General features: G+C 34.6%; 1 protein-coding gene across 1 annotated transcript in view; it reads right to left on the reverse strand.

The window, feature by feature from the left end:
• Positions 1-25,994, reverse strand: part of LEKR1 (leucine, glutamate and lysine rich 1) — a gene marked incomplete at its 5' end in the record, with an annotated part of 183,883 nt that overhangs the window by 95,811 nt on the left and 62,078 nt on the right. Inside the window, 1 exon segment of the mRNA XM_017847763.1 lies at positions 16,356-16,541. Within this exon segment, the coding sequence (XP_017703252.1) occupies positions 16,356-16,541 (186 nt within the window).

Raw genomic sequence — 25,994 nt, forward strand, 5'->3', positions numbered from 1 at the left:
CAAAACCTGGCAGAGATGTTAAAAAAAAGAAAACTTCAGGTCAATATATCCCTGATGAACATCAGTGCAAAAATCCTCATTAAATACTGGCAAACTGAATCTAGCAGCACATCAAAAAGCTTATCCACCATAATCAAGTTGCCTTCATCCCTGGAATGCAAGCTTGGTTCAACATATGCAAATCAATAAATGTGATTCATCATATAAACAGAACTAAAGACAAAAACCACATGATGATCTCAATAAATGGCAAAAAGGCCTTTGATAAAATTCAACATCCCTTTATGTTAAAATTTCTCAATAAACTATGCATTAAGGGAACATACTTCAAAATAGTAAGAGCCATAGATGACAAACCCACAGCCAATATCATACTGAACGTGCAAAAGCTAGAAGCATTTCCCTGGAAAACTGGCACAAACAAAGATGCCCTTTCTCACCACTCCTATAAAACATAGTACTGAATGTTCTGGCCAGGGCAATCAGGCAAGTGAAAGAAATAAAGGGTATCCAAATAGGAAAATAAGAAGTCAAATTATCTTTATTTGCACATAACATGATCCTACATCTAGAAAATTGTCTCAGCCCAAAAGCTTCTTAAGGTGATAAGCAACTTCAGCTGTCTTAGGATACAAAATAAATGTGCAAAAACATTCCTATACACCAACAACAGGTAAGCCAAGAGCCAAATAATGAATGAACTCCCATTCACAATTACTATAAAAAAAAAACAATTTAAAAAACCCTAGGAAGACAACTAACAAGGGAAATGAAAAATCTTTTCAAGGAGAACTACAAATGACTGCTCAGGGAAATCAGAGAGGACACAAACAAATGGAAAAACATTCCATGCTCATGGATAGGAAGAATAAATATTATTTAAATGGCCATACTGCCCAAAGTAATTTATAGATTCAATGCTATTCCCATTAAACTACCATTGGCATTCTTCACAGAACTAGAAAAAACTGTTTTTAAATTCATATGGAACCAAAAAGAGCCTGAATAGCTAAGGCAATCCTAATCAAAAAGAAAAAAGCTGGAGGCATCATGCAACCCGACTTCAAGCTATACTACAAGGCTATAGTAACCGAAACAGCATGATACCAGTACAAAAACAGACGTATAGAACAATGGAACAGAATAGAGAACTCAGAAATAAGACAGCACACCTACAACCTCTGATATTTGACAAACCTGACAAAAGCAAGCAATGGAGAAAGGATTCCCTATTTAATAAATGGTGCTGGGAGAACTGGTTGGCCATTTGTGGACAAGTGAATCTGGACCCCTTTCTTATGCCATATACAAAAATCAACTCAAGATGGATTAAAGGCTTAAATGTAAAACCCAAAGCTATAAAAACCCTAGAAGAAAATCTAGGCAATATCATTCAGGACGTAGGTATAGGCAGAGATTTCATGATGAAAATGTTAAAAGCAATAGCAACAAAATCAATAATTGACAAATGAGATCTAATTAAAGTAAAGAGTTTCTGCACAGCAAAAGAAACTATTAATAGGTGAACAGACAACCTAAAGAATGGGAGAAAATTTTTGCAATCTACCCATTTGACAAAGGTGTAACATCCAGAGTCTACAAGGAACTTAAAAAAATGTACAAGGAAAAAACAAACAACCCTATTAAAAAGTAGGCAAAGAACATGAACAAACACTTTTCAAAAGAAGACATACATGCAGCCAATAAACATGAAAAAACATTCATCATCACTGATTATTAGAGAAATGCAAATTAAAACCACAATGAGATACCATCTCACACCAGTCAGAATGGTGATTATTAAAAAGTCAAGAAACAACAGATGTTGGTGAGCTTGTGAGAAAAAGGAGCTTTCACACTGTTGGAGGGAGTGTAAATTAGTTCAACCTTTGTGGAAGACAATGTTGCAATTCCTCAAAGATCTAGAGGCAGAAATACCATTTGAGCCAGCAATCCCATTACTGGGTATATACCCAGAAGAATATAAATAATTCTATTATAAAGATAAATGCATGCATATGTTCACTGCAGCACTACTCACAATAGCAAAGACATGGAATCAACTTAAATATCCATAAATGATAGATTAAATAAAGAAAATGTGGTACATATACACCATGGAATACTATGCAGCCATAAAAAGGAATGAGATCATGTCCTTTGAAGAGACATGGATGGATCTGGAGGCTGTTATCCTCAACAAACTAACGCAGGAACAGAAAACCAAACACCTCATGTTCTCACTGAATGATAGGAACACATGGACACATGGGGAAAACAACACTCACTAGGGCCTGTCAGCTGTGGGGTGAAGGGAGGAAGAGCTTCAGGAAGAATAGCTAATGGATGCTGGGCTTAATACCTAGGTGATGGGATGAGATCTGTGAAGCAAACTATTATGGCACACGTTTACCTGTGTAACAAACCTGCACATCCTGCACGTGTACCCCAGAACTTAAAATAAAAATCGAGGGGAAAAATAATTATATGTCAATATTCATTCATTAATTGTAATAAATGTACTAAACTAGTGTACAATGTTAACCACAGGGGAAACTGTGTTGGGGAAGTGGTATATGAGAATGCTCTATATTATCTTTTCATTTTTTCAGTAAATCTCAAATTGCTGTAAAAAATAAACCTTTTTTTAAAAAAAAGACTCCCCTCATTCATCTCTCATTCACCTAATTCTGATTGCCTCCAAATAATAAATACAGCTGTTAGTTTCTTGTACGTATATCTCCAAAGATTTTAAAAATTTATACAGAGTATAAGTAAATAATAACACACATATATTTCACTTCATATTTTGTATACAAATTATACCACAGTGCATATGCAATGTTATGTATCTTCCTTTCCTTATTTGACAGTATAGTTTGGAGATCTCTACACATTAATATACAAGGAACTTTCTCTGTCTCTCTGTCTCTCTCTCTCCCTCTCTCTCTCTATGGCTATATGGACTCTACTGTTTGAATACTGCACAATTTATTTAACCAGTCACCTATCATGATGTTTTAGGTTGCTTGCAATCTTTTAGTATTGCTATGCTTCAAAGAATAACTTTGCAAATCTATTATTTCATTTATAAGAAGGCATATCTACATGTTAATTTCTGGAAAAGGAAGTAAGTCCAGGGTCAAAGGAGGGGGCTTCATTTGTATTTCAGAAAAATATTGACAAACTAGTCTCTATAGTAATTGTACCAATTGATAGTCCACCCAGAAATACATTAGAGTGCCTCACCAACCCAATCTGCTATCATACTTTTGGGTTTATTTAATCTGATACATGAAAATCACTATCTTAGTAGCTTCATTTTTTATTGATCTTATAAATATTTGAAATATTTAGCTTTGACAGTATTTTATTTTGAAGGAAAAAAGATCAAAGCTAAACTCCAAAACTTCACAGTTTCCATGAGGATCTATTATTCATACATTAAAGAATTTCACAAGTATTTATATTGTCAGCATTAACAGCTCCTGGTATAATAAATTCCAAAATGCATTTTGTTGCTACTACTCTTACATGTTTTCGATGTGCCTCCATTTAGCTAAAATAGCTTCCAGTTCTAAAAGGCTCCAGGAATCTACAACTCCTGGGGCCATCCCATAAGCAGTTATTTCAGGTCAAGAGGAAAATCCAGGATATATGAGAAGAATTTCAGTTTTCTCAAGAATGCAAGAGTGCATCTTTAAATAGAGCTTGCCACATTAATTCCCTACTTTTTCTGGTTCATAAAATCAAAACCCTATATACCACTTGACTATTTCAAGTCACAAGTATAAGTAATTCATTTGAATACAACTTTCATACAAAGATTAAAAATTGATTTGTTCATTCCTTATACTATACCCAATGGTAAAAAATTATTTGAAGCATTAGAATCTCACAATTCTAAGCTATTAAAGAAAAAATCAACCCCAAAGCTAGCAAAATATAAGAAATAACCAAAATCAGAGATGAATGGAAGGAAATCAAGACACACAAAAACATTCAAAAGATTAATGAATCCAGAAGTAGGTTTTTTTAAAAAGTGAATAAGATAGGCCACTAGCTAGACTAATAGAGAAGAGAGAAGATCCAAACAAACACAATTAGAAATGAAGAAGGAAGTGTTACCACTAACCCCAGAGAAATAAAAACAACCATCAGAAGCTACTACAAACACCTCTATGCACACAAACTAGAAGAGATGCATACATTCCTGGACACATACACCCTCCTAATATTGAACCAGGAACAAATTGATTCCCTGAACAGACCAATAACAACATCTGAAATTAAATCAGTAATAGTCTACCAACCAAAAAAAAAAAAAAAAAAAATGCCCAGGAGCTGATGGATTCACAGCTGAATTCTACCAGATGTACAAAGAAGAACTGGAACTATTCATAGTGAAACTATTCCAAAGAATTGAGGAGGAAGAATTCCTCCCCAGTTCATTTTATGAGGTCAGCATCATCCTGATACCAAAACCTGGCAGAGAGGCACACACAAAAAAATTCAGGCCAATATCCATGATGAACACCAATGCAAAAAACCTTAACAAAATACTTGCAAAGCAAATTCAGCAACACATCAAGAAGCTAATACATCGTGATCAAGTAGGCTTCATCCTTGTGATGCAAGGTTGGTTCAACATATGCAAATCAATAAATGTGATTAATCACGTAAACAGAACTAAAGAAAAAAACCATGTGATTATCTCAATAGATGCAGAAAAAGCTTTTGATAAAATTCAACCTCCCTTTATGTGAAAAACTTTCAATAAACTAGGTATTGAAGGAATAGACCTCAAAATAGGAGCCATCTATGCCAAACCCACAACCAACATCATAGTGAATGGGCAAAAGCTGGAATTATTCCCTTGAAAACCAGAACAAGACAAAGATGCCCTCTCTCACCACTCCTACTCAGTATAGTATTGGAAGTCCTAGCCAGAGCAGTCAGGCAAGAGAAAGAAATAAAGTCATTCTAATAGGATAAGAAGAAGTCAAACGATCCCTGTTTGCAGATGACACATTTCTATATCCAGAAAACCCCTTAGTCTTGACCCAGAAGTTCCTTCAGCTGATAAACAACTTTAGCAAAGTTTCAGGATACAAAATCAATGTACAATCACTAGCTAGCATTCCTATACGCCAACAACAGCCAAGCCAAAAGCCAAATCAGGAACACAATCCCATTTATAATTCACACACACACACAAACACACACACAAAATTCCTAGGAATAAAATACATAGGAATACAGCTAACTAGGCGGTGAAAGGTCTCTACAATGAGAATTACAAACTGCCCAAAGAAATCAGAGATGTCAAATAGAAGAACATCCCATGCTCATGGATTGGAAGAATCAGTATCAGTAAAATGGCCATACTGCCCAAAGCAATTTACAGATTCAATGCTATTCCTATCAAACTATCAATCACGTTCTTCATAGAACGAGAAAAAATTATTTAAAAATTCATATGGAATCAAAAAAGAGCCAGAATAGCCAAGGAAATCCTAAGCAAAAAGAACAAAGCTGCAGGCATCACATCATCCAACTTCAAACTATAATACCAGGCTATAGTAACCAACACAATACAAGAAATGAAAAAGGGGCAGTAACTACAAATAAAGAATAAGAAATAATAAGAAAATAATGCTCTGAACAACCTCATGCCAACAGCTTTGAAATCTTGGATGAAATGGACACATTATTACAAAAATATATTTTACTAAGATTGACTCAACAAAAGCAAAAGGTTCTGTAACTAATAAATTGAAACAGTGTCTTCCCACAAAGACATGGCCAGATGATTTTCTAAGCAAATTCTACCAAACTTTCAAGAAACAGAGAATCTTAATTTTATACAATGTTTTAGAAAGAACCAAAAATTGAAGTATATTTCTCAACTCATTCTACAAGGCCACAGTGACCTGTAACCACAATCTGACAAAAATATTAAAAGAAATATAGGCCTATTTCTATTATGAAAATTGATGTAGCAATTTTAACTAAATGTGAGTAAATTAAAACAAACAGCTTTTCTTTATGCTGAGTATGTGATCAAATCTTATTAAATGTTCCTTTGAAATATGAAGTAAAATACAATTCTCTACTTGAGAATTCTTGCAAAATCCTTGCAAAAACCCTAGAAGGTAGGGGCTGTTATTACACCCATTTTGTAAATAAAGAAACTAAAGCCCAGAGAAGTTAAGTAACTTATCCAAAATAACACAGCTAGTAAATATTGAAGCCAAAAGAACAGCATGGTACTGGTACGAAAACAGGCATACAGACCAATGAACCAGAATAGAGAACCCAGAAATAAAGGCGCAAACCTACAACAATCTGATCTTTGATAAAGCTGACAAAAACAAGCAATGGAAAAAGACTCCCTATTCAGTAAATGGTGCTGGGATAACTGGCTAGTCATATGCAGAATACTGAAACTAGACCCCTTCCTTATACCATATACAGAAATCAACTCAAGATGTACTAAAGACTTAAATGTAAAACCCAAAACTATAAAAACCCAGAAGACAACCTAGGGAATTACCATTCTGGACATAGGAATGGGCAAAGATTTCATAACAAAGATACCATAAGCAATTGCAACAAAGGCAAAAACTGACAAATGGGATCTAATTAAACTTAAGAACTTATGCACACCAAAAGAAGCTATTAACAGAGTAAACAGACAACTTACAGAATGGAGACAAAATTTGCAAACTATGCAGCTGACAAAGGTCTATTATCAAGCATCTATAAGGACCTTAAATTCACAAGAAAAAACGTCAAACAAGCCCATTAAAAAGTGGGCAAAGAACATGAACAGACACTTCTCAAAAGAAGACATACATGTGGCCAAAAAGCATAGGAAAAAAAGTTCAATATCACTGATGATTAGAGAAATGCAAATCAAGTGCCAATGAGGTATCACCTCACACCAGTCAGAATGGCTATTATTAAAAAATCAAAAAATAACAGATGCTGGTGAGGTTGCAGAGAAAAGGACACACTTATACACTGTTGCTGGGAGTGTAAATTAGTTCAACATTGTGGAAAGCCATATGGCAATTCCTCAAGGAGCTAAAAGCAGAACTACCATTCAACCCAGTAATCCCATAATTGGGTGTATACCCAGAGTAATATAAAGCATTCTACCACAAAGACACATGCAGGCAAATGTTCATAGCAGCACTATTCACAATAGCGAAGACATGGAATCAACCTAAGTGCCCATCAATGACAGATTGAATGTTCACTGTCAGCATTATTATTTAACAGAGTGTCAGAGCTTCAGATGAATTTAATAAGATATGAAGAAGACAAGAAAATAAAATAACAGATACAAACACTGGGGAAAAAATAGAACTCTTTTGGGAAGTTGTAGGCCCAAGAGTCACTAATAAAAAATGTCTACTGTAGAATTAATATGAGAGTTTTGTGAGGTGGATGGATATAAACCAAATATATAAAAACAATAGCTTTTGTATACTCTATCAACAAAAATTGAAATATGAAAATAGTCTATTCATGGTAGAGGCAAAACTGATAGTAACAAATTTAACAAGAATGGCAAAGAAACGTATTTAAGTAAAACTATTACATCTTATTAAAGAACATATAATAGCATTAAAAATGAAACAGCATACCATGTTTTTGAATGAAAAGACTTAACAATATTCAAAAGACAATATTACCAACATTTTAATTCTCTAAAAATTAGTTTGTAAATATAATGCAATTCGAATTGGAATCCTTGTTGGCATTAGAAGTGAATGTAATCATCTTAAAGTTTATGTGGAAGAATAACTTCCTCTGAATATGTAGGAAAGATGTAACAAATAGAGAGAGAAAAACTTTTACTAGGTACTTCTTGGAGCCTATGGATTAGAGGTAAATAAAATTATATTAAAGTTAAAATGAAAGACTGTCTGCAAATATGTATTTAAAAAGTAAGAACGGTGGAGACAGAAAGGGTTTAGCACCTAAAAGAATATGCTAATAAGTCATATTCAAATCAATGTAATATTAATGATGCATCAAAAAAATTAGTGGAACAGAAGATAGAATATAATAATAGTTGCTAGTACAGACAATTCCTGACTTATGGTTCAATATGATTTTTTGACTTTATGATGGGTTTATCAGGATGTAACCCCCTCATAAGTTGAGAGGCTCCTTACCAATTATGACGGGGTCCTGGTTTCTACCGAATGCATATTTCTTTAACACCACAGTAAAGTAAAAAATTCATAAGTCGAATCATGGTAAGGTGGGATCGTCTGCTGTGTTGCCAGCATTAAATGCATTTTTTTACTTATAATATTTTCAAGTTAGGATGGGTTCATTAGGACATAACCCCACTGTAAAATTTTAACATATAACAGATAGTAGTTCTACCTAGTGAGAAAAGGATAAATTATTTAATACATAATACTGATACAGTTAGAAAAGAGTAAATCTGGACCACTATATCTTGCACCATATTAAAGATAAACTCTAGAGGGGAGGGGGAGCAAGAAGGCCAAATAGAAGCCACGAGCAATCATCCGCCCTGCAGGAACAACAAAATTGAACACCTATCCACACACAAAAGGCACCTTCATAAGAACCAAACCAGATCAGCAATCATAATACTTGGTTTTAACATCCTATTGAAGAAAGAAGCACTGAAGAGGGCAGGAAAGACAGTCTTGAATTTCCAGTGCTACCCCTCCCCCCATCCTTTGGCAGCAGACCTGTGGCACAGACAGAGAATCTGTGTCTTTCGGGGAGAAAGACTGCAGTGACTGTGGGACTTTTCATCGTAACTCAGTGCTGCTCTCTCACAGAAGAAAGCAACCAGGGGCAGAATTCAGACAGTGTTCACAGAGGGAGCATTTGGACTAGCCCTAGCCAGAGGCAAATTGTCTATCCCAGTGACAGGTACCTGAGTTCCAGCAGGCTCCACCACTACTGGCTAAAGTGCTCTGAGGTCCTAAGCAAACTAGAAAGGCAGTCTGGGACACAGGAATTGCAATTCCTGGGCAAGTCCTGGTGCTGTGCTGGACTTGCGCCAGTGGACTTGGGGTGCATGTGATCTAGTGAGCTGAGGCATTCAAGGGAGTGCTTGCGTCACCCCTACGCCAACCCCAGGCAGTGCAGCTCACAACTCTGGAAGAGACTCCTTTACTCTGCTTGAGGAGAGGAAAGAGGAAAGTAAACAAGACTTTGTCTTGCAACTTTAGAGTTGCAACTTTAGCCACAGTAGAGTAGGGCACCAGGCAGAATCTCGAGACCCCTTTTTTAGGCTCTAGCTCCTGGACAACATTTCTAAACACACCCTGGGCCAGAAGGGAACATGGTGCCTTGAAGGAAAGGAACCATTTCTGACAGAATTCATCACCTGCTGACTAAGAACTGAATAGTCAGCAGTGGTAGCAATACAGTGGTAACCATACAGTACTTGACACAGGCCTTGAGTGAAACCCAGAACTATGCTGGTTTCAGGTGTGATGTAGCACATTTCCAGCATTGGTGGCTATGGGAAGAGACCATTCCTGCTTGAGGAGAATAGAGGGAAGAGAAAGGAGACCTTATTGTTTTAGCTTGAGTACCAGCTCGGCCGCAGAGGCGTAGAGCACCAAGCAAGCTTCTGAGGTCCCTGATTCCAGGCCTTAGCACCTGAACAGAATTTCTGGACCCTCCCTGTGCCAGAGGAGAGCCCGTGGCCCTGAAGGGAGAGACTAAGGAGTGGCAGCATTAACCGCAAGCTGAATGAAGAGCCCTCGGGCCTTGAGTTAACAGTGGTGGTAGCCAGGCAGTACTTGTTATGTCCGGGGCAGTGGTGGCCATGGGAAGATATTCCTCTTCTTGAGGAAAGGGGAAGGAAGAGTGGAAAGGACTTTGTCTTGTGGCTTGGATGTCAGCTTAGCTATAGTAGGATAGAACGTCAGGTAGATTCCTAAGCTTCCTGACTCCAGGCCCTGGCTCCTGTACAGCATCCCCAGACTTGCCCAAGGCCAGAGGGAACTCACCGCCTGAAAGGGAAGAGCATAAACCTGACTGAATTAGCTATCTGCTGATTATAGAGCCCTGGGGCCTTCAGTGAATGTCAGCAGTAGCCAGGCAGTGGTCACTGTAGGCCTTGAGTGAGACCCAAATGAAGTGCTATGCTGGCTTTGGATCTGACCCAGCACAGTTCCAGTGGTGGTGGCCATAGGATTACTCGTATCACCCCCTCCGCAGCTCCAGGTTAGTACAGACAGAAACACTCTGTTTGGGGGAAGGTAAGGAAAGAGAACAAAAGTCTCTGTCAGGCAATCCCGGGAATTACTGGATCTTACCCAAGTCCACCAAGGTGGTATATCTACAAGTCTGCAAGACCCACAGTATTACTGAGCAGGTGGTGCCCTCTAAAGCAGGTATGGCTGCAATGACCAAAGACTTAGATCATAACACCTATGTCTCTTCAAATACCTAGAAAGTCTTCCTAAGAAATACGGATACAAACAAGCCCACACTGTGAAGGCTACAATAAATACCTAACTCTTCAATACCCAGACACCAACAAAGATCAAGATCATCCAGGAAAACATGACCTCACCAAAGGAACTAAATAAAGCACCAGGAATCAATCCTTGAAAGACAGAGATATGTAACCTTTCAGACAGATAATTCAAAATAGCTGTTTTGAGGCAGCTCAATAAAATCCAAGATAACAGAGAACGAATTCAGGATTCTATCAGATAAAATTTAACAAAGAGACTGAAATAACTAAAGAGAATCAAGTAGAAGTTCTTTAGTTAAAAAATGCATTTGACATACTAAAGAATTCATCAGAGTCTACTAACAGCAGAATTGATCAAGAAGAAAGAATGGGTTATAAGATATTATTTGCAAGCTTCATGGTAAACCTCAAACCAAAAAACATACAACAGATATACAAAAAATAAAAAGCAAAAAATTAACATAACACCCGAGGAAATCACCTTCACCAAAAGAAAGAGAAAAGGAAGGAAAGAAGAGAGAGAAGACCAGAAAACAAATAAAGTGGCAGGTGTAAGTCCTTACTTATCGCTAATAACATTGAATGTAAACAGACTAAACCCTCAGTTGAAAGACAGAATAACTAAATGAATTAAAAAATAAGACCCCATGATTTGTTATCTACAAGAAACATACTTCACCTATAAAGACACAATAAACTGAAAGTAAAGGGATGGAAAACAATTCCATGCAAATGGACACAAACAAAATAAAATGCACAAAAAACTATATTTATACAATACAAAATAGATTTCAAAACAAAAACTATAAAAAGAGACAAAGAAGTCATTACATAATGATAAAGGGGTTGATTCAGCACAAGGATGTAATAATTGTATATATGTATGCACCCAAGACTGGAGTACCCACATATATAAAGCAAATATTACTAGAGCTAAAAAGGGAGATGGACTCTAGTACAATAATCTAGTACAACAATAGAAGTGTAGAACAAATGGACCTAATAGAAATTTAAGAAACATTTCATCCAATGGCTACAGAACACACATTCTTCTCAGCACATGGATCATTTTCAAGGATAGACCATGTAAGGCATCAAAACAAGTCTTAAAACATTCAAAACAATAGAAATAATATTAAATATCTTCTCTGACCAAAATGGAATAAAACTAGATATCAAGAACAAGAGGAATTTTAAAAACCATACAAACGTGAAAAATTAAAAAACATGTTCCTGAATAGCCAGTGGGTCAATGAAGCAATAAGGAAGTAAATTTTAAAATTTCTTGAAACAAATTAAAATGTAAACACAACATAGCAAAACCTATGGGATCCAGCAAAAGCAGTACAAGAAAAAAGTTTATAGCAATAAGCACTTACATCAAAAAAGTAGAAAGCTTCAAATCAACATAACAATGCATCTTAAAGCATGAGAAAACCAAGTCCAAAATTAGAAGAAAAGAAATAAAGATCAGAACAAAAATAAATGAAATTGAGACTGAAGAAAACAATATAAAAGATCAACAAAATGAAAAGTTGGTCTCTTGAAAAGATAAACAAAATTAACAAACCTTTAACCCAACTAATAAAGAAAAAAAAAAAGAGAAGACCCAGATAAATACAATCAGACATGAAAAGGAGACATTACAACCGATACTGCAGAAATTCAAAGGATCATTAGAGGCTACTATGAGCAACTATATGCCAATAAATTGGAAAACCTAGAAGAAATGAATACATTCCCAGATACATACAATCTACCAAGATTGCTCAATGAAGAAATCCAAAACCTGAACACGACAATAATAAAAGGAAAGCAAGGATGTTCCAACATATGCAAATCAGTGTGCTACATTATATTAACAGAATGAAGGACAAAAACCATACGATCATTTCAGTTGATTCTCAGAAAGCATTTGATACAATTCAACATGCCATTGTGATAAGAACCCTCAAAAAACTGGGTATGGAAGGAACATATCTTAACATAATAAAAGCCATATAAAAGAGGTCCACATTTAGTATCATACTGAACAGGGAAAAACTAAAAGCCTTTCCTCCAAGTCTGGAACAAAACAAGGATGCCCACTTTCACCACCATTATTCAACACAGTGCAGAAAATCCTAGCTAGAGCAATCAGACAAGATAAGGAAATAAAAGGCATCCAAACTGGATTGGAAAGGAAGAAGTCAAATTATCCTTGTTTGCAGATGATATAATCTTATATTTAGAAAACCTAAAGACTCCATAAAACTATTAGAACTGATAAACTAATTCAGTAAAGTTGCAGGATATAGAATCAACATACAAAACCAGTAGCATTTCTATATGACAACAGTGAACAATCTGAAAAGAAATCAAGAAAATCATCCTATTTACAATAACTAAAAATAAAATAAAATATCTAGGAATAAACCTAATCAAAGAAGTAAAAGTTCTCCAAAATGAAAACACTGATGAAAGAAATTGAAAAGGACACACACAAAAAGGAAAGATATTCCAAGTTCATAGATTGGAAGAATCAATATTATTAAAATGCCCATACTACCCAAAGCAATCTACAGATACAATGCAATCACTATCAAAATACCAATGTTATTCTTCACAGAAATAGCAAAAATAATCCTAAAATTTAGATGGAATCACAGAAGACCCAGAAAAGTCAAAGCTATTCTGAACAAAAATAACAAAACTGGAGAAATCACATTACCTGACTTCAAATTATACTACAGAGCTATAGTAAACAAAACAATTGGGTACTGACATAAAAACAGACACAGAGACCAATGGAACAGAACAGAAAACATAGAAACAATTTCATGCACCTGCATTGAACTAATTTTTGACAAAACTGCCAAGAACACAGGTTGAGGGAAGACAGTCTCTTCAGTAAATACTCCTAGGAAAACAGGATATCCATATGCAGATGAATAAAACTAGATCTCTATCTCTCACCATATACAAAAATCAAATCACAATGGATTAAATACTTAAATCTAAGACCTCAAACTATGAAACTACTAAAAGAAAACATTAAGGAAACCCTCCAGGACACTGGACTGGGCAAAGGTTTCTTGAGTAATACCCCACAAGCACAGGCAGCCAAAGCAAAAATGGACAAATGGGATCACATCAAGTTAAAAACATTCTGCAGGAATCACATCAAGTTAAAAACCTGCTGCACAGCAAAGGAAACCATCAACAAAGTGAAGAGACAGCCCACATAATGGGAGAAAATATCTGCAAACTATCCATCTGACAAGGGATTAATAACCAGAATACACAAGCAGCTCAAACAACTCTATAGGAAAAAATTTAATAACCTGATTTAAACAAATGGGAAAAAGATCTAAATAGACATCTCTCAAAAGAAGATATACAAATCTCAAACAGGTATATGGAAACGTGTTCAACATCACTGATCATCAGAGAAATGCAAATCAAAACTATACTGAGATATAATCTCACCCCAGTTAAAATGGTTTTTATCCAAATGACAGACAATAGAAATTCTGGCGAGGTTATGGAGAAAAGAGAACACTTGAACACTGTTGGTGGTAATATAAATTAATATAATCACTATTGAGAACAGTTTGGAGGTTCCTCAAAAAACTAGATGTAGAACTACCACATGGTCCAGGAATCTCACTGCTAGTTGTAATACTGAAAGAAGGAAAATCAGTATATTGAAGAGTTACTTACACTCCCATGTTTATTGCAGCACTGTTCACAATAGCCAAGATTTGGAAATAACCCAAGTGTCCATCAACAAATGAACGGATAAAGAAAATGGGGTAAATATAAACAATGGAGTACTATTTAGCCATAAAAAGAATGAGATCCAGTCATATGCAAAACACGGATGAAACTGGAGGTCATTATGTTAAATGAAATAAGCCAGCCAGAGAAAGACAAATTTTGCATATTTATTTGTAGAAACTAAAAAAATTAAATCAATTGAACTCCTGGCGATAGAGAATAGAATGGTGGTTACCAGAGTCTGGGAAGGGTGATGGGGCAGGGTTGGGGGGATGGAAAGTGAGGAGGGTTAATGGGTACAAATATATAGTTAGATAGGGTGAATAAAAGCTAGTATTTGATAACACAACAGGGTAACCACAGTCAACAATATTGTACATTTAAAAATAACTAAAAGAGTGTAACTGAATTGTATGTAATACAAAGAAAGGATAAATGCTTGAGGCAAGACACCTTATTTACCCTGACATGATTATTATACATTGTATGCCTGTACCAAAATATCTCATTTATCCTATAAATATATACCCCTACTATGTACCCAGAAAAATTAAAAAGACAAAATTTCAAATAGCTGACTAAATTTTTTAAATAAAATCAAAATAAATTCTATATGTATTAATGACTCACTTGGGAAACAAAACCCAGGATACTGTATGTACTATCTAGGAATGGGACTACTTTAATAAGACTACCCAGAAACAATACAAGATAATACTTGATTATACCAAAATTAAAAACTTCAATATGGTAAAATTTACCATAAAAAGTCAATAGATAAATTATACATTAGAAAAAATTGAATATAGAATATAATACCTATACTGTATAAAATTTGCTATAAAATTATCAAGAAAAATTCCAATAATGCAATAGAAAATTTCCAGAATCTATGAATAGGTAGTTCTCAGGAGAGAAAATAAAAATATATGATTATTTTAAATTTTATCTGATTTTAAAATTTTTATCTGTTGATACTGCTATAAAGTTAATATGACTTGTTATCTTCTCTTCCAACACTAGGTTCTCTCCAGATTTCCACAGTCTGTGGTATGTTTCCATGATTAAAGACTCCCAAACACAGGAGGTTCAGAACCCTTTCTGACTTCCTTCTCTTCCATGTTTACCAGACAGATGTTCATGTCCCCGGTCTTGGGTAGTCACCTCAACCCTGATTCTATCTCACCCTTCCAACTGGGCCACGGAGAAGGCTAAATAGACACAGTGGGACAAGCATGAGCATTGAAGTCCAACCAGTTTTGCTTTTACTTTCTGCCATTTACTAGGAATGTAGTACCAGTTATGATACTTTCTGGGCCTTGGTTCTGTCCGCTGTAAGATAGGATAATTATACATGTTTTTCATGGTCTCTGTAAGAACAGACAGAAATAATTCATATAAAGTGTCTAGCACACTTAGGACTTAAAAAATGTGAGTTCCCTTCTCTACTTCAGCTTCTTATGGTTAGTCTTGAGATTGGGATACTGGCAAAGATATTTTCAAAATGGCTACCTGGCTCCAGTGTCTTGATGTTTGAAACACCTCTACTCATTAATAACAGATTACTTTTTCTAAAACTCTGCTTTTGTGATATCATTCTTCTGATTACCTATTTTATCGATCCCTTACTACCTCCAGGGAAAATTACAAACTGTTTACATTTACTGTCAAGACACTCATTCCTCTCAGGTGGAGACAAATTTTAAAACCTTGCCCAAGATGCTTCAAACACTTTAAATTTTTTTCATTTGGAAAAATGAAGGATTGCCTACAAATCTGGATTCACCTTTACAAGGAAACATAGTAAAGCACAGATATACCAAAGTAAATTTCACTTTAGTTTTCTGAAATCTTACATTTCAGTTGAAATGTCTTTTATATATCCACTTAAGTCTTACCACACTAAATGGCAAAACTGGAAATGACAGTAAGTATTGACCACAGGCACAGTTATCACCATAGTGATACTAATAATTAGGCATATTTGCAACCCAAAATAATTAAAACAAGATTTTGTTGTAATTACAAGTAAAAATGTAAATATTTCCTCATGTAGTTATATAACTAGTCACCAACAACAGCAAAAAAGACTTTTCTTTACCTAGTACTTCTTTTTCCAAATCATAGCATCTGGTTTGCAAGTTTACTTCCTGTTGTCTAGATGTCTGAATCTGCTGAGATCTCAATATGGCTGCATCTGACAACAATTTCAGATTTTTCATTTCCTTTTCAAGGCATACTTTATTTCTCTGGGACACTGTCAAACTTTTATTCAGTATGTCTATTTCTGTAAAAAGAATTCAAAGTTTACAAATAGCCAATAATTGAATCATAAAACATTTCTCTAAGGATTTATTAGCTTCTTTTAGAAAATTAATAGTTGAAAGGCAATATGACATTTCTGAGATTATAATGACATCTAACTAAAAAGTTAAATTTAAATTCAGCAGTCATTCTGAAAATGATGTTTTATTGCTACATGATGCATGAAATCTTTTAACAGTATTTTTTTAGCTTTTAAATTGCATTAAGTGGTAATACAGCCTGCTTTTTAAATACTCACATAAATGAATAATATAAGATCTGTGTAATGTTATGGGTTTTATTGAAATTTTTTTTTAGGCAACATGATTCAGAAAAGTAAATTTAAATGTTCTAGCATGAGCTGGTTGGGTGGCATTTCTAAGGGGTTAACTAGGATACGTTCTCTACAAATTATGAAGAAAGATTTTAGGAGTAGAGTGGACTAGAAGGATGTAGTGTCTAAAACTAATAAATTTATAGGCAGAAATCATAGTTAATAATCTCTTAATGATTTTAATAGTACTTTGTCCCCCCAATAAGACCAGAATTCATCATAATAATCATGTCATTATTCTATTTAGATTGTTTAATAAAAATGTCTTTATAGCTCTACTTAGATTTAACTGTGCTAATTTTATATAATTTCATGAGAAATGCATGGAGCATATTATCCTTTGGAATAATTAACAAGCTCCCCGTTCATCAGTCTTTTCTGTACTATTGCCTTAAATGATCATTAAAACACAGGAACACACACTCAACAAAGATAAAATAAGTGCTATAAAATTTGCACAACCACAATTAATTGAATTGATGAGCATGTGATTTACATGAAAATTTGGACAGTCTGCTTTTTCAGACATTTCAATTGGAATTCCCTTCTTTGGTTAGCCCATCCTGGACTATGTGATAGGTTTATGTGATGAGATGTCAAAAGTGGTTGGTTTCGTTTATTGCTTTTGGTGCCACCACAGCAGAAACAGCAACCACGTGGACCAGTGAAGACCACAAGTAGAGATACATAGGACAGACATGCAGTAGAGGTAATATGGCCAGGAAATGGTTATAGGAGAAGTAAAGCAGAGAGCTAGAACAGAGCACAGGAAAAAGAGCATGTTTTAAGGGATTGTGATGAGGAGGATCAGGAATGTAGTACAAGGAGAGAAAAGCAAAATATCTTTCCATGGGTAGAAAGCATGTCTGGGAGAAAAAGTGGCATTTGTGATAGACCTGGGGAATAAGCACAAGGGGCCTGGCACCTTCACTACATTTAGTTCCTGCTCAAAATGGAAAACCTAGATAAATAAATTGCAGGAACCAAATAAGTGGGATTTTAATATAGTCCAATGATTATTTTATGTGGGAATTTTTTTCCCTCAAAATAGTTATATGCTACTAAAAACTTACGACTATGCACCAATTTGTGAGAGGAAAACTACTAACACACAGTACATAAAATTTTTAAAAGAATGGAGTTAAAGAAAATAAGGAGGTTACAGTTTCCCTACGTACCTAAAAGTCTGTGTATTTTTGTAGCCAAAAAGGTGGCTCCTTAAGGTTGAATAAACTATAATATACCAAAACCATATCTATGTTTAAGTCAAAATGACACTGCACAGCACCACACACATGCTGTCACCTATTTATCATTTGCCAAAATGACACTGCTTAGGTTAGCAAGCTGACTCTGTTAACATACACTATACTCTAAAATAACTATTAATGTCAATGTGACTTTCTATCTGACATTAAAAGAATAAAAATCTGCAATACAAATTTATTTGTGAAATATATTCTAAGACATGGAAAAGTACATCAAGATTTCAAAACTAACAGAAGCTACAACATTCCTAACACGGAGTTAGGAAAAAGTAAACTCAATGGAGATGAATTAACTTACCTTTTGCAAAATAAACACTCCTTTGCCTATGGCAATCCTAGTGTCAAAGATTCAATTCTACCCTTGTCATTATACAATTCCATACTTGTCAGACATGTGTCCTGATTTGGGGTTCAGAAATTAAGATTCCCCACAAGGTCAACCTATACTGGTCATTGTATCCACCTCGAACCTTTCCTGTCTCAGCACCATCCCATAAAGAAGGTCCTCCTATCCTCATATATTCAGCTATCATGGCTCAAATGTTACCTCTGTGCAGAAATCTTTTGGGACCTGATCTGGATGTGTTCTTCATCTTCCTGGAACTCACAGCAATTTACATCATTTGTGTTGCACTGATCACATGCATACATGTGACCTACTACTGGACTATAAGTTATTTTAGGCCATAGATAGTATCTTATTCATTTCTATTTCCCCCATTATTTCTACCATGATGTCTTAGGATTAACAAGAGCTCAATAAATGCCTAATAAATAAGTAAAGGCATTGCTGAGCAAAATTTCTAGACTGTTTTTGATATACCACTAGCTGAAGATCCTGAATATGTGTTTATCTCAGTCTTCATTTCAGAGGCAGGCATTTTGAGCCCCACATTTGTAAATGTCAGAGTAGGATAGGCAGTTAAAATACATATCCAAAAGAAACATTTTTAACTGAATAAATGAATCGATCAATTCTACCCCTAATTTAATCAATTTTGTGAAAAATGTGGACTACATTGCTAAGCCTAATTCTAGATTTGAATTTTAAAAGTTCAATAACTATTCAGTCAATAGTTGTTTGGGGAGTGGAATTCACCTGATAAGTATTCTGCCTTGGTAAAAATATTTTTCCTGAAATTTATTTTATTAAAATAAGTATGCTCTTGTTTAAGAAAATTTCATCTATAAAAACTTCATTTTAAAAAATTTCAATTACATAAAGTGATAATCATTTGCTAGAACAGGAAATATTTTACTCATACCTGCTACTCAATATTCAGCATACATTATCAGCAAGAAAATATTAAGCAATTCCCTTTTCTAGGAATGTTGTTTCTGTTTTGGACTTTGATTTTAAAGCCTAATTTTAACATGCAAATCTTTTAAAGTAACTGAATAATATTGTGCAATATATATGGGGTTTACTACATTTATTAGTTTGCTAGGGCTGCTGAAAGAAAGTACCACAGATTGAATGCTTAAACAACACAAATTTATTTTCTCACAGCTCCAGAGACTAGAAATCTGAGATCATGGTGTCAGCAGGATTGGTTTCTTCTTGGACAGCGAAGGAAGGATCTGTTCCAGGTCTCTCTCCTTAGGCTTGCAGGTGGCTGCCTTTTCCCTGTGTATTCACATGGTGTCTGTAGGTGTCTGTGTACAGATTTCTTCTTCTTATGACACCAGTCAGATTGGATTAGGGGCTACCCTAATGACCTCTTAAAAACTTTATCTCCAAATACAGTTACTGTAGGAGGTACTGGAGATTAGGACTTTAACATTTCAATATATGAATTTGAGGACGGAGACACAATTCAGCCCATCACACTATATTTTAGAATACTTGTTATTTAAAATGTTTTTACTATTATCAAAATTTATAGCCAATACATGTTTTTAGCTTTTAGAATAACTATTATCACATAATTCACTAGCTAATGCAAATACAATTATTACTATTCAGCTATGCAATTAATTTCTTTACCTTGATGAGTTTTTTTTCTTTGTTTTTCTATTAGTCCTGTGAGCTTAGGGAAATGAACTCAAAATTATGCTAGGCCATTATATTATTAGGAAACCTCTATAACTTTATTGTCAAGGCATTCTGATGTTACAAACACAGTGTGATTCTTAATTCACAAAACTTCACAGTTTTATTACAATAATAGGGAAAAAGACTCAGTGACCAGATTTACTAAATAAAGAAATCAAAAAATCAATAGCTGGGTGCAGTGGCTCACGCCTGTAATCCCAGCACTTTGGGAGGCTGAGGCAGGTGGATCACCTGAGGTCAGGAGTTCGAAACCAGCCTGGCCAACATGGCAAAACTCTGTCTCTACTAAAAATACAAAAATTAGCCGAGGGTGGTGGCATGCACCTGTAGTCCCAGCTACTCTGGAGGCTGAGGCAGGAGAATAGCTTGAACCTGGGAGGCAGAGGTTGCAGTGAGTAATCATGCCACTGCACTCCAGCCTGGGCAACAGAGCAAGACTCCATCTCAAAAAACAAAAAACAAACAAACAAACAAACAAAAAACAACCTAAAAACTTTTTATTTTGAAATAAGTATAAATTTACAGAAAGTTGCAAAGAAATGTGTAGGGAGTTCCTATTCAACCTTAATGCCACCTCACTTCTTCCCTTGTTGACATTTTGTATAAGTGTAGCACACTGTCAAAACTAGAAAATTGCATTGGTAAAATCCACAGAACTCACTCCGATTTTACCAATTGTATACACACTCGTGTGTGTGTGTGTATATATAGTTCCATGCAATTTTATCATAAATGTAGCTTCATTACATATCAACACAATCAAAATACAGAATTGCTCTATTACCACAAAGTTGATCCCTGCAATTCCTTTATAGCCAAACCTACCACTATCCCCACCATCCCTAATCCCTGGCTACCACTAATCTGTTCTCAACACTTATAATTTTGTTCTTATAATTTTGTTATTTCAAGAACTCTATATAAACAAAATCATATCTTATGTAAACTTTTGAGACTATTTTCACTCAGCACAATTTAGCTGAGGTTCATTCAAGTTGTTACACATATTAATACTTTGCTCCCTTCTGTTGCTGAGTAGTATTACATGGTATGGACATAGGATGTTTTTCTTTCATCCATTGAAGGACATTTGGGTTGTTTCCAATTTTGGGCTATTATGACTATAGCTGCTATGAACATTTATATGCAAGTATTTTTGAGAACATAGGTTATTTATCTGGGATAAATGCTCAAGAGTGCAAATATTGGGTCATGTGGTAAGTGCATCTTCAATTTCAGAGGTAATTGCAAAATTATTTTCTAGAATGGCTGAACTATTTTATATTCTTACCAGCAGTGCTGAGAAAACTGGTTTCTCTGATCCATGTCAACACTTAGTATGGTCAGTCTTTTCAATTTTAGACATTCTAATAAATGTGTAGTTGTATTTAATTGTAGTTTTGCATTTTCCTGATGGCTAATGATGTTGAACATTTTTTTCATGTACTTATTTGCCATCTATATTTCATCTTCGGTTAAATTTCTACCAATATCTTTTGCCCATTTTTTAATTGGATTTTTTTAATATAGAATTTTGGGAGTTATTTATTCTACATATAAATCCTTTGTTGGATATGTAATTTGCAAGTATTTTCTCCCAATCTGTACTGTAGCTTTTTATCCTTTTTAACAGGTCTTTCACAGAGCAAATTTTTTTTTTTTTTTTTTTTTTTTTTTTTTTTTTTTTTTTTTTTAGGACAGGGCTTTGCAATGTTGTCCACACTGGAGTGCAGTGGCTGCTCACAGGTATGATCATAGAGCACGGCAGCCTCAAACTCCTGGGATTAAGCAATCCTCCCACCTCAGCTTCCTGAGTAGCTGGGACTACAGGCATGTGCTACTACACTCTGTAAAAGTTGTTAAATTTTACTGAGATCCAATCTATCAATTTTCCCTTTTAGGTATCATGATTTTAGTTCAAGTTTAAGAGCTCTTTGCCTAATCCTAGGCCCCAAAGATTTTTTTTTCCCTAAAAGTTTCATATTTTCTATTTAAGTCTGTGGTTAATCCACTGAGTTAATTTTTGTAAAAAGTACGCACTTTAGGACAAGGCTCTCTTTTGCTTTACTTAAGGATATTCAATTGTTCCAGTATGATTTGTTGAAAAGGCTATTCTTCCTCCACTGAATTGCCTGTGTGTCCTTATAAAATCAGTTGAGTATATTTTCTGGTCTAATTATGTAGATTTTAAAAAACTACATGTGAAAACCCTTTTGTTACTTTATTTAGGAGAAAAGCTATAAACCCATTACAATGAACCATTCGGCAACAGAAATGAGAAACGAATATGATAGGAAAAACATGGACTTCAGAATAAAAAATAATAGTTATAGCTAACATATCTTTCTTCCTTATTCTGCTAGGCATATGGGATGTGTGTGTGTATGTATGTGCATTCTCATTGTATAGATGAGGACACTGAAGTCCCAGTTTTTTGTTAAGTGGCAGAGTCAGGATATAAACTTTGGCTGACTCTAGAGACCTGCTCTTAGGATGCCTATATATCTTTATGTATTAAGAATTCAAGCTGCAGCACAGAGGCCAGCACAGTTGAGCGCAGACATATTGGCTTGTGTGCCCTTCTCCAGACCTGGTGGTAAGTCTGTACAAGGGCAACGCCATCAAGGATCCTACGCTCCCCTCCAAATTTTTCCTGATTTCTGCCAAGAGTTCTAACATTCCTGACTCTGAATAGTGTTTGTTTAACAAATTTAAGTAAAAGATGAATTAAATAATAAAGACAACCAGAAAAAAACATTAACAGGTTAGGATTAAGAGTGACTGCTAAAGTGTTCTTCAGCTATAATTCCCATTGTCCTAATCATTTTTGTGAATTTCAAATAAATTATAACATTTACAAATTTTTGTATGTTAAAATGTTCATTTCACTGTTCATCCACACTAGGCATATCCAATAGAAATATATATAATGCAAACCACACATGTAATTTTAAATTTCCAGTAGCCATATTAAAAATATAAGAAGAAACATGAAAATTAATTTTAATAGTGTATTTTATTTCATTCCACATATCCAAAATGTTATTTCAACAAAAGGCTATATCCACATTTCAAGTACTCAATAGCCCCATATGGTTGGTGGCTAACCCATGGGAAAGCAAAGGTCTGCCTGCTTCTCAGGCTCCTGGTCATCTTTTCATATAAGTGGGATAGTTCCTCAAGTTTTACTAGAATTATCCTTTAAAAACATTACATTCAATTTATTTTTTCTATACTTAAGATACAGATTATTTGCTTAAAATTTTATGCTACAAAATTGGCATGTTTATGTAGTTACTAGGATTGCTGTTAAATCTAAAATGTGTTCAAACTGATCATAGAAACTGTAAAAAGGCAAGCATCAGCACCTTTCAAGTTTTACACGTATTTGCACATGTTTGTACATCCATGCCCTGGAAATTTGACTATTCTGATAGCACTAAGAAGAAAGTTTTTTAAAAGGTGAAAAAAGCTCTTATAATAATATAGCTTCAGTTTGACACGCCCCATCTGTTGTGTTCACCAAGCTCCTGCTTGGGAATTGAATATACTTTCCTCGTGTGTGCATTTCCACCTTACAGCTTCTGTCATCACCATTGTGTAACTTCTAAACAAGGTCCTTCAGCTTCTGAGGCAAAAGTGGTATACTATAATGGTAAATATAAAAGTCAAGGGTTGAAAACTAACTCCTATTTCTTCATGTTCAATAAAATATAAAATGTAACACTTGCAAATGAAAAGCAAAATGGGCATATACTTTGATTCTGCAATTCCACTTCTAGGAATTCACTATGTTAAAGAAAAAAACAGGATAAAATAATAAATATGCATGTATAAAGATGTTCATTGAAACCTTATTTACAATAGCAAAACTATGATCAAACTGAATGTCCAGGAATAGAAAATTAGTTAAATAAAATACATGCCTATAATAAAATACTGTCAACATAGTTAATTGGCATGACTATATTTTCATGATATATTTTAATTATATATATGTATATATATGCACAGAAAAGAGTTTAGAAAGCTCTATATCAAAATGTTAAGAGCAGTTATCTCTGTGTCATATTACAGATGATTTATGTCAATTTTTCTTCTTTTTTGCCCCTTTTCTGTATTTTCTATGTTTTTATATTGAGGTTGTTTTATGTTTATGATTGCAACAATTCTTATATCCTTTTGAATTTGGGAAAAACTAATTATTAAGTGTTTATATTTTCCTCTTGTAAATTCAATAAAATCTTTCAAACTGATTTTAAAATCCAATTTGAAATTGCACTACTGATAATAGCCTACATTAAATTTGCTCTTGGTTTTCAGGCAAGTGTAGCTAATAAATGAAGCCTCTCCTCCCTTTCCAGATTACAGAATATGTAAGCATTACTAAGAAATCTTAGAGAATACTCAGAGGTTCCAAAACTTAATATAAATATTATCAGGAATCTGACTATGCAAATGTGGGTGTACTTTAACTTCCACTTCAATTCCACAAAGTTCACTGAGCACCTACTATGTGACAGGTTCAATTCTCTTAAAACACTAGTAATATAGCATTCAGGAAAACAATCAAAATTCCTGTTTTCACTGAGATTACAACCAGTAGGAGGAGACTGGCAGTAAACACATAAATCAATAAATGAATATTTCTGGTAGTAGTAAATATTATTAAAAATGAAAGAGAAAATAAGGATAGAGAAGGACTATAAAGGAAGACAACTTTAACTAGGGCAGTCAGTAAAGATGTTTTTGAGGAGGTGGCATTTGAAGTGAGACTTTCAATTACAAGAAGGGACAGCTACTTGTTTGGGAGACCCTTAGTCAATTTCCCCTGCATGAATCTGAAGGGCCTCCCTCTTTTCACATATTGCACAGTCATAGCCACAGGTCACATGCAGGGAGAATAAAGTGAGTGAAGCTTTCTGAGGGAGGAGGGCTGTTCCTCTAAACAGAGGGGGCGTCAGTGTCTCCTTTTTTTGGTTATTTTTCTAAGATTGTGATACACTGCACTATATAACTGATATAATTGTTCCCAGCTATGTGGTTTAATTAACAGTCCTAAAATGGATAGTTGCCTTAAAAGTTTCCTGAAAAAGAAAATATGGATTACAGAAAATATTAATAATGCAACACAAATGAAAACAAAAACATTAGAGTTGATGTCTCTCCAAGTCTAACATGATTGAATTCACAATTATTGATATGAGGTAAGTATTCTATAAGATGTGACAAGACACTCAAAAATGAGAAAATTACCAAGACGACTATTTTACACATACATTTATATCTTTTATATGAATACCTCATTACAAAGAATAAAATTAAAGAGACTGACGATACTAAGTGTTGGCAAAGATATGCAACAACTAGAGCTCTCATACATTGCTGGTAAAAATGTGAAAGGAACAACCACTTTGGAAAAGTCTTGGGTAGTTTCTTAAAATGTTGAATATACCCTACTATACAATTCAGCCATTCACTGGTAGGTATTTACCCACTCCTAGGTATTTACCCAAAAATGAACAAAAACATTATATCCAAAAAAAGACACATATGAATGTTCAAATAATGGAAATGATGCATAATATATAGTATATTTACAAAATGAAATACAATTATGGAAAGTGTATCTATATTATTAACTGTGGCAGAAGCAAGATTCCTCTGGCACAGATATGCAGATACTGGAAATTAAAAGTCAGCAGAAGAACACTAAAGGTCCAAAGAATATGACTAGCACACTCTCGGTGTCTGTTCCTTTTTTTTTTTTTTTTTTTT

This window comes from Rhinopithecus bieti, unplaced genomic scaffold, assembly GCF_001698545.2.
Source record: "Rhinopithecus bieti isolate Rb0 unplaced genomic scaffold, ASM169854v2 scaffold_30479, whole genome shotgun sequence".
In the NCBI taxonomy this organism is placed as follows: domain Eukaryota; kingdom Metazoa; phylum Chordata; class Mammalia; order Primates; family Cercopithecidae; genus Rhinopithecus; species Rhinopithecus bieti.